The sequence below is a fragment of the Setaria italica genome, chromosome IX (genome assembly GCF_000263155.2).
Source record: "Setaria italica strain Yugu1 chromosome IX, Setaria_italica_v2.0, whole genome shotgun sequence".
Classification (NCBI taxonomy): Eukaryota; Viridiplantae; Streptophyta; class Magnoliopsida; order Poales; family Poaceae; genus Setaria; species Setaria italica.
The window spans coordinates 13,994,806-14,005,129 of record NC_028458.1 but is presented as its reverse complement, the minus strand read 5'-3'; the positions used below and the strand labels follow the sequence as shown (position 1 = coordinate 14,005,129).

Sequence of the window (10,324 nt, the reverse complement as noted above, 5' to 3'; positions counted from 1 at the left end):
AGTGTGGATTGCTTCATTGTCTTCCATTACGACTCCTCTTTCCCCGTGCTTAGTCCAATAAATATAGTTAGGCATGAAACCGAACAAAATAAGTGAGCATGAATAATCTTTTTGGAAGAGTAATCCTTCACATTCTTGCAAAAAAACATGGACAACATATGAATCCGGATCGCGGCTTGTTGACCTCAGCCACGTCAAGAAAATAATACACAACATCAACGAACTGTTGGGTGCGTCGGTCTTCGTATATCCTCCATTATATCCAGTATAAAAAAGCATTATATCGTGAAAACTATTATTAACAGTATATGTAGATATACCTTCACCTAATAATTAAAAGCACTACACCTATACATGTAAACTAGAAAAAAACCTTTCCACCAATTACAAAAACCATAGATAAATTAATTAGAGTATGCAAGCAAAATGATGTATGAATTAAAAATCTGTTCTTTCTCTTCTTGTACAAAAATCATAATTTATCTATCTCTAAAGAAAAAAAACTAGAGATGCTAAAACCTAAACCCTAATTAGAGCTCTATCCATACCATTGCTTCAACTAATCCACTCTACACATGCAAACTACCAACAAAATTAGCATGCAAAACGACGTATAAATAAAAAAAATCTATCCTTTCTCTTTATGTAAAAAATCACAATTTCTCTATCTCTAAAGAAAAAAACAAGAGATGCTAACTATAAAGAGTGAGAGGATGAATGAGAGGATGAAGTTGCTAACCTTTTAAACCGCTTCGATGAGTAAAAACTTTAAATTTGGAGAAAATTAGGCAGCACCTCCCCTAGACCCGAAGCTCTATGAACAGAGCTCCTCGGGCTTGGGAGGAAGAAGGGCTATATAGGCTGATGTGCATTAGCACAAGTTTGTAACACAAATCCGTACCAATGTTGGTGTTACAAATGCTAATGTGCTGATGACCTTCTAGGGGAAATAGCCTTTAGGCTCATGGGCCGGTCGGTACTAATGCTCAAGATGGAAAGTCTAGTGAATGTACTTAGGACCTTCCACTCCAAAGATTGGTAGAAATGCAATCCTGTCGGAGTATTTCCGATATTCAGGATCTTAAAAATCCTGAACGATAACTAACATCAGCATATATTTTATAAACACCTCATTTTACCGCATGTCAAATACATATGGATTATAATCTGGTCTACAATGCTCATTTGTTGTAAAGCAAACTAAAACACTTGGCAGTATCCTTCATTCTAAGGACACATTCGCTTTCTGCATAGCTGATACAATCCTCATAATTCGGGCGCGTCTGCCTATGTAACCAATGTGATGGAACTGTCAATTTTGCTTAATTGCAGCAAACATGTCCTCCAGAGGGCGATTTGGAGCATCAGCCCGGGCAACAATCTCGACAACTTTGTAGGAAGACTCTGTACACAATAATGCTCCCACAGCTACTTCAGCAACCTGATCCCTTGATATGGATCCGGAATAAAGAGTGTCCTGCAAATTGGCAAAAACAATAATAGCATGGAGCAATACCAGTGAAAAAGGAGTATTTCCTGATAATCTAAAGTAAGATGAGAAAACAATAAAGATACCGGAGGCCACTAAGACGCATTTGTATTAACTTCAAATAGTTCATCAGACAACCCATTATTTCTAATATGCATAGAAGATGAGCATTTTTCTTATGTACGAACTCCCTCCAGAAAAGGGAAAGAAATAAATGGAAAAAATGTGACCAAAGTAGTGTTTCGATCGTGCAATTTAGACATAAAAACCGTAAGGAAAATATCAAATATATAGTTCTTCCATCCTAGAATATTTAGGTTTGACTATGAATAGCAAAAATGATGTTAGAAGATTCATCGTGAAACCAACTACCATAGCATGTAACTTTTTCTGTATGAACTAAATTATTTTTAGAAATATTTGACTTAGGACAAGCGTAAAAGTAACTATATTATTTCGGGATGGAGGGAGTATTTCCATAAGATTGAATGATTGATCAAAGCTGGTAATGACGTCTATTGACTTTCATCATTATTTTTTCCCCCTATGGAATGCACATCCTAGTAACATGATTTGGCAGGCCGCACTTTAGGCCAAATATGGGTTATAGGTCGTGCATATGGTGCCAGTGTTTGCAGCGACAATCCTTCTGTATCTTTTCTTTTTGCTAAAAATCCCACTGACTATATCACAGAAACTAATTAAGTAACTGCCAATTGCCCACTTAACTTGAAAGCTAGGATTAGTAATAGCATCAGACAAATAGGTTAAGGCTTTTACCTCAGGCTCCATAACTATATTCCCAGTTGATGGTTGATCTGTCAGCCCGCCAGGCCTTACAATGGTGTAATTTATTCCTGATTTCCTGATGTGTTTCTCTGCTTGTAGCTTTGCAACCAGTGTTAAGCCAAGTAGATTGAGCACAATGTAGGCCGGATTCAGAAGTTGACCCATGGCGGCCCCATTAACTAAAATGGAACTGACAAGTACAAATCTTGTGATGCCTGCCTTTCGGCATGCTTCGACCAGGTTCACTGTGCCAAAGTTGTCAACCTGCAACCTCGGAATTTAACGTTGTTGTCATTTGTGAAACAAAAGGAATATATCCATCTGCATTCAGTAATTCACTCTTAATATCATTGGAGCTTTAAAGTTCTATTTGCTAGTCCATAGACTGATTTTTCTTTAAATATACCAAATCAAGAAACATCAAAAGGAATTTACCAAAAATTATGAGCATTTAATACCAATGTTATTAAATTTAATAAAACCACTCCATGACGTCCTTTCATGAAGGAAAAAGTTTATTTTACTACCTTGAATGACCTACTTTTTTTGCTTAGCCCCTTGAAAAAAAATTGGACTCTATTTGCTTCCTTGAACTATTTCAGTTGGTCCAATTGCCTTTCATAATGGGATGTCTTCTTTTTTCATGTACAAGTTGAGCTTTAAGTTCAAATTTTACATGTTCAAATTTTACAAGTTTATGTACATCATTAGTTCATGACTTATGTTAAAAAACATTAATAATTTTCATATTTTCATAGGACAGGAGCATCTGAATATTAACTTAGCCTTAGAGATGTAAAACTGCATGAAAAATAATGATGAAAAATTCTCAAAGTATTTTGCTAACTTGGGATATCATATGTCCTTTATCACCCACAAAATTCGAACGTAAACTAAACTTGCACGCAGAGAAAAAAAAAGAAAAATCTCATTAGGTGGTAGGTTGAACCAATTGAAATATTTTGAGGGAGTAAATTAAGCCTAAGTTTTACTCAGAAGGTCAAACCGATAAAATAGATTGTTCAGGGTAACGGATGTACCTTTTCCTTTTATGAGCATGCTCAAACAAATAGATAACTGAACCACTGGACAAAATCAGCTCAATTACACAAAACCATTGTTGGCTTACCCATGTTAATTTAATCCACAGTCACCATATAGTCAATTGCTGATAATAAAGATAGGTTTTGGATGTTTACACCATGAATAGTAATCAGCGCAAGAACCAGAAACCTGGTGCTGAGGCAAAATTAGAGGGGTACATGCGAACTTAGATCATCCTCTGCACCAAACTTAGATCATCCTCTGCACCAAAACGCTTAAATTGCCCTTACAAAATGAATCGAACCTTCGGTTGAATTCTTATTACAGAACCAGGGTCAGACGTGAACTGTCCAGATACTAAACCTAAACCCACCAGGAATAGAAAGACAGGTATCATGCCAACAGTCCAATATAGTACTCTTTTCAAACTTAGGTTGGAGAATTTGATGCACACCATTTGCAAAACTATAATTTCGTTTTCACTACTCTCTGCTTGTTTAAATTAAGTGACGAAAGCATAGCTCCCAAAATGTGAATAGCTAATACAAACTAATTGTGTTCAGGTTCACTTGCAGTCAGTATGCACCGGCCAACCAACATTGAAAGTTTTTAATTTTTTTCAACAGTTGACAGGCACAAACATTTCAACCGGGACATTCAGGCAAGAACTCTCCCTTATCATTTCAAAATTTGAATCACATATCACCTAAAAAGATCTAATCAGAGCAATGGACAAAAAAGATTCAGCTGCCACCTTCTATAAATTAGCCAGATATATACAAACCTTCCACGGAGCAAAAGGGTCAAAGGACCGCCGGAATCCCGTTGCACAGACGACGGCGTCCACGCCTCGCACCACTTCCACCAGCTTGTCAGCAGACTCCGTAACGTCAGCCCTGACCTTCCAATTCCAACACGCCCTCAAAATTCACACCACCACCACTGACCAATTTAACAAGGGCAATAACATAAGAAGCGCATCAGCTCAAACTCACGAGCTGAAGGTTGGGGTCCTGGGGCAGGCTGCCGCCGGCCCTGCCCACGTCCGTTGTGCCGGCGACAACGCCGAAGCCCCTCGCCAGCAGCTTCTCCACGATGCGCTTGCCGGTGCGCCCCGTCGAGCCGGCGACAAAGACGGTTGTAGTCTTCTTCTCGGCGTCCGGCAAGCTCGCCGAAGCCGCGTCCATGGTGGATGAGGCCCTGCAGCGGAAGAGAGGCTTTTTTGCGGCGGCAGGGAGGGCGAGAGCCGGAGGCAGGGGGAGGTGGGGGCGAGCGGTGACGACGCAGACAGCCCTGGCCATGAGTTTCCTGTGTGGCGTGGCCGCGTGGCTGCTGCTTGGTTTGAGATGTTTCCAGTAGGCCATGCCGTGCCACTGTGCCAGTTTGCTCGTGAACGTATAGAGCGTGGCAAACAAATTTTGCGAAAGGGATAACTAAATATGCGTGCAGTACACCCCTGCCTTTTTCAGGAAACACCCCGGTACAAAAGATATTGATGAATACACCCGACGATGCCCTTGTTTACTTCCCTTCAAACTCCCAACTTTGACACTATGCAAAAAGAAGATTCCCCATCACATCAAACTTGCGGTACATGCATGGAGTACTAAATGTAAATGTAGATGAAATTAAAAACTAATTGCATAGTTTTGTTGTACTTTGCGAGACGAATCTTTTGAGCCTAATTAGTCAATATTTGGACAATAATTCACAAATACAAACGAAACACTACAGTGTCGCATTTATGGCAAAATACCAATTTGGGAAGTAAACAAGGGCGATGTCTCTGCCATCGTCTGTCACGCCGCCAACCCCATCAGACTGAAGTCCGGCCAAATCCTCCTTCCGCCATGCCGAAGGACCCCAAGAACTTGGAAACCGCTGCAAGAGCCCGCACCTTGGACCATCCCCGGTGCTTCGATTCCGCTGAACATGTATCAGCCATCCCCACAGCACGAAATGGAAGAGGAAGCAATCCGCTCCAGCTGCCATCAGACCACAGGTCGGAAAATACATCCACGGTCACCGGCCACGCCAGCAACCTGAAAAAAGCTTGCATCGCAGCGAAAGAGGGGATTCGTTTACCTTTCGCAACAAAAGAGAGGCTTACAGACCTCACGAAGAAGACCTCACCGGAGAAGACGCGCAGCAACCACCGCCGTCACCAGAGAGGATCTTTATTCGCCGGCGAAGTAGCTCCCACACGGCCGCCACTCCCGGAAACCGTCGACAATGACGACGAGCAAACCCCAGATGTAGATTGAAAGCTACCTACCCTATGTACATCCGCGCGTCGATTCCCCCGGTTCTTCTCCGCCACCGGAGAGGAAGGGACCCAGCAGAATCAGAGCGTGGCAAAATTGCCCGGCTGAGTTTTTAGGGAAAAAAAACTGACCAAACCAAAATAAGTGGGATCGAGCAGCATTGAGATATGCGAGAACACTGCTTATTCGTCGGGTAAGAGGTGGTAATGGACTAACTCTATCTATTTACAATCTAACTTAGTATCTATTTTTAGCTTAAAATTATATTATATTTTGACACAGCTCTTATTCAACCGGATACTTAAATTTGCTAGGATCACCCACCCCCTGCTGCTGCTGCTGCGATGGCTAGAGCTGCACGCTTGGCGACCGAATCGAAGCTGGATCGGCTGGAAGGCAAGGCACACGAGCGTCGGCGGTTGCGACCCCGTTTGCTTAGGTCGTCAGCCGCGTTGTGACCCTTGCTGCGCGCGCCAGACCTGGATCCAGTGCAGTTGTTACTGCTAGTGTAAGATAAGCAGTCCCTGCATCTGAACCATTCAAGGGACCATGAATGGCTAAGATTCCATCCATTCTTTTTGCATCTTTCATCCTAAACTTTGGCTGTAAGCCACCACTTGTTAGGAGAAACATCAAAGAACAGAGAAGAGAAGGCACAAATTTACTGGAAATTGAGAGTTTAACGCCCTCCAAATTTACATTGACTAAAGAGCATATGCAAAATTGAGACCCTTCTGTATATACCAAGGTTCTCTATTGCAATTCATATACAAAAGCTTCCATCTCCCAGTAGGAGACTTTCATTTACAAAAGAGCATATGCTTAACACAAAAGAGCATATGGTAAACTGAGATACAAAAGCTTGCATCATCAACTAGCAGTCCCTATTTCAGTACACAGCCTGCAAACAAAACATAATTAGAGGTGATGATTTCTCAACACAATTTGACTTGTATAATTAACCTATACTTACACTAAAGTAGTTTTGCTAATGCCAGCCATCTATCCCTTCCAAGGAGTAAGGATTGCTGACACCTTGAACAGCATTTGAACTCTGAAAAGAGAGGGATACAGAGAGATAGAAACACAGAGAAGTTGTATGGTCAAATTAAATATTGGAATACTATTTTTATGTAAAAAAGAGAAGTGACAGCATACCATTAGAATTTGGGTAAAACTATGAATTGATTCACATGCTTGCGATTCTGGTGGTGGACTTGCACATTCCATGTTGCACAGGTTTGCCCTTTTTCTTCTTGTTTGATTTTTTCTTCTTTTTCTTGGTAAGTTTGTCACTATGGGGAAAAAACTAATCTAACTTCTAAATAGTAAATAAACTCATACTAGAGCTTGGTATATACACCGGAACCTCAGTTCCCCGGTTCCCCACACCACCGGAGCCGAGAAGGCCACTGGAGGCACCGGGAACCGGCAAGGAGGAGGCGGATCTAGGGTACTCGCCCTTCCAATATTTTGGCGCTGACTACTTTGCCTTTCGCTCGCCCTTCCAATATTTTGGCGCTGACTACTTTGCCTTTCTCTGTTTGGATTGGTGCTCCAAATTGGCCAGTCCACGCTACTGACACCTTTATACGTTATTTTTCTCACCAATCGCGGGCGAAACAAGGGCGGCGGTTTCCCCACCAAAGATGGGCGAGCCGATTAATTGGCACGGTGTGTTGGGGCGAAATCCAAACGCGTCCTAGTTGGCGAAATCCAAAGAGCTCTCCTTTTTCGCTGCTACAGTACAGAGCGAAGAAGGAGGAAGAACCGAGAGCCTTAAACTAGTTGGTGAAGTTCAATGAACGGCTCCTTTTCAAAAAAAAAAAGAAGGAAGAAGAAGAAGTTCAATGAACGGCTGAGGTTGGGGCACCCAGGTTTCGTATCTAACAGCCCTAAAAAAAAGTTTCGTAACTAACAGATCATGGATTGTCTATTTAGGCCTTAGGGAGAAGTTTAGGTCTATTATGTGGAGACGCATGGGCCTTTAGGGAGAAGGCGTTTAGCACGGCCCAAGTAGTAATAAATCTCGATCTGGCCTCTGGCGATGGGCGTCCAAACGAACACGGCGAGAGGTTAGTACGCCACCGAGAAAATGCAAAGTGGGTTTAATGTTTGCAAATAACTGGAGAGTTGTTTTTTAGTTTCCTAATAATCTCATCCCAATCCACCTACTATATTGGGCAACAACTCGTCCTTTATTTAGGGAGAGTTGGAGATAATTATTGGGTTGTTCCAATAATTATTGGAAAAATGGACAAGTAAAGGAAGACTGCTGGAACACTATTTTCTTAACAACTCTCCCAATATGGTAATTAAATTGGGGAAAGGGAAACTGCTGGAGATGCTCTAACGCTGGACTCGAATGCTTCGAGAATTGGTCCTTCCTCCTCTCTAGGATTTCTTTCCTTTATGTTTTATGTAACCTTTACAGGCTAAGAAATGCTATACCACCCGTATTTTCTCTCACTTTCACGATTACAACTTTGCAAGGATGGAAGTGGGAGGCTAGCTGCTTCATCCGTGGAGTAAGCAACCAGAAGGTTCAAATCCCGTCGGACACATCTTCACTAGAGTAGAAGGTGGTCCGGCTGAAGTAACCCTGGTGCCTAGCGTTTTTAACACAGGGAGCCCCTGCAACTTTGTAAGGATCACGATGCCTATGCAAGACACCAACACACATGCTCAATCAGCTACACCACATTTTCCCCGTGCATTGGGGATCTTGACTATTAAGAGGAGCTTACTAAGCCTTTTCTTATCAGGCGTAACAAATGTAAATGCATATGTGTGCATTTCCATTGTACCGGAAAAACCGCACAAGTGGTAGTACCAGTGTAGCACGTGGAGGAACGCAGGCGAGAAAGGAAGACTTTAAAATCAAGCTTCACAAATGCCAGCCTCTCCTTAAAATCAGGTAATCTTGAGGCATTAAAGCATCACACCCGGGATTAAGCAAGGCCACGTCACCAATTCCTGGCAAGAAAATGACTCACCACGACGAAATACATAAACAAAAACAATGGGCCTAATCGCGCCGACCACAAAACGGTAAACCAACCGGCAGGCGGTGAGGGCCCATCCCGGAGCCTGATGGGCCCTACGGTGAAAAAATATCAGAGGCTCAGAGCCCAACGGCTTGCTATATTGCTACCACCACGGCCCAACCCAGCTCATCTCAACGGCCGTCTGGAACTTTCCACCGTTCACATTGCCTTTCCCCTTCTTCTCTCCTCCCTTCCCAGCCTCGCGCTCTCACCCAACGAACGGCAAAGGAGTTAAGCGCGCACACCACACAGCGAGCCTTCGCAGCTTTTGCGAACGCAACCCCCGGTTCGTCGAGCTCGCATCGAGTCCGCGCACGCGCCCGGAGCCAGGTATGGGGATCCCTTTGCTCGACCTGCAGCTTTGGCTCTCGATCTGGTTGTTATCGGGGTCGAGGGGAGCGGTAGATTTCGCCCAAATTTGGGGAAAGTCGAGGTGAATCTGTGGGCAGTAGATTCGCTGTGGCTTGTGATTTGTTCGATTCCTGCGGATATGCTATTGTATTCAGAGGCTCGCATGGCTGCGTTCTAATAGCCCCGCAATTTTTGCTAGTGTAGTACTCTAGTGCGTTCAGGGTATGAGGCGGGTCTCTATCGGGCCTCTACTGGGCTCAAAATGGGCTATTCTGTTGGGTTAGAGAGCGTGTGTGCGAGCCTGCGAGGTATAATCAAGGGTACTCACGTAATTTCTCTCTGTACAGAGTAAACACCTAACTAGGGTTCCTCCCTTCCGTTCCTCTCCTTATAAAATCTGCAGGACACCGCGCCGCCGTCAGGCAGCCCAGAACCGGAGTGTCACCGCAGCTCGTCGCGTCAACCGTAGTATGTCCGATCGTGAAGTTCTTCATCGACGGCGATGAATTCGTCTATTCGCGGTTTCCGCCCGCCCTCGCCGTATCATGCTCATGTTTAAATGGCCCCCCCCCCCCCCCCCACCACCACCACCACATTTTCTCACCTCTCGTAGTTGTCAAATCGATCTCATCTCGGAAGGAGAAGAGAACGTCAACGAGCAATGATTCAGGCAGCCCCTTTGTCCGATTACAATGGCAATGGAGGTGTTGCGTTGCTCGGAGAACAAATCTTCTGCTCTTCAGATCGGCTGAGGGGGGAGTTCGTCTCCCCTCATTGAGGCTGGTCTAGTAGTCTTAAGAACATATGTTTCTCTGCCTCTTAATCCTTTTTTCCCTCTTCAATTATTTTCTTTCTTTTTGCGGTTTAAATTTAATTCATTTGCTCTTCAGGAAAGTTTCACAGGTTCACCTCAGTAAAGAATTCAAACGAGAACCTTTTGATTAACATGTCAGTTTCGTTCTTGCCCAAATATAAATTGTGAACGCTCCGTAACTGGATAAAAAGATTGAACATTGTTTCTGGATCAAGATGTAAATGGCGTCGTCAAATTACAACATCAACGAGAAATGATTCAGGCAGCCCCTTTGTCCAATCTCAATGGCAATGGAGGTGTTGCGTTTCTCGGAGAATAAATCTTTTGATCTTCAGATCAGCTGAGAGGGGAGGTCACCTTCTCTCGTTGAGGCTGGTCTAGTAAGTCATAAGAACATCTCTTCGTTTGTTTGCCTTTGAAATGATTTGGAAAAATTAAGTGCAAATAACTTCGAATTTGATTTTCAGTAGAAGTAAAAGAAGTGCAAAGAACGTATGAAAAGAAGTGCAAAAACTTCTTTGAACAT

The 10,324-nt window shown here is 43.2% G+C and overlaps 1 protein-coding gene across 1 annotated transcript; it reads right to left on the bottom strand.

Annotated features, from left to right (window-relative positions):
• Positions 1 to 1,067: 1,067 nt before the first annotated feature.
• LOC101776867 (uncharacterized protein At2g34460, chloroplastic) lies at positions 1,068 to 4,735 on the bottom strand. The gene is made up of 4 exons (XM_004982585.3): positions 4,318 to 4,735; positions 4,107 to 4,223; positions 2,270 to 2,542; positions 1,068 to 1,477 (listed from the first exon to the last, which is right to left on the bottom strand). Exons 1-4 carry the CDS (start codon positions 4,684 to 4,686, stop codon positions 1,313 to 1,315), a joined length of 924 nt encoding a protein of 307 aa, XP_004982642.1. The 5' UTR covers positions 4,687 to 4,735; the 3' UTR covers positions 1,068 to 1,312.
• Between the last annotated feature and the right edge of the window lie 5,589 nt (positions 4,736 to 10,324).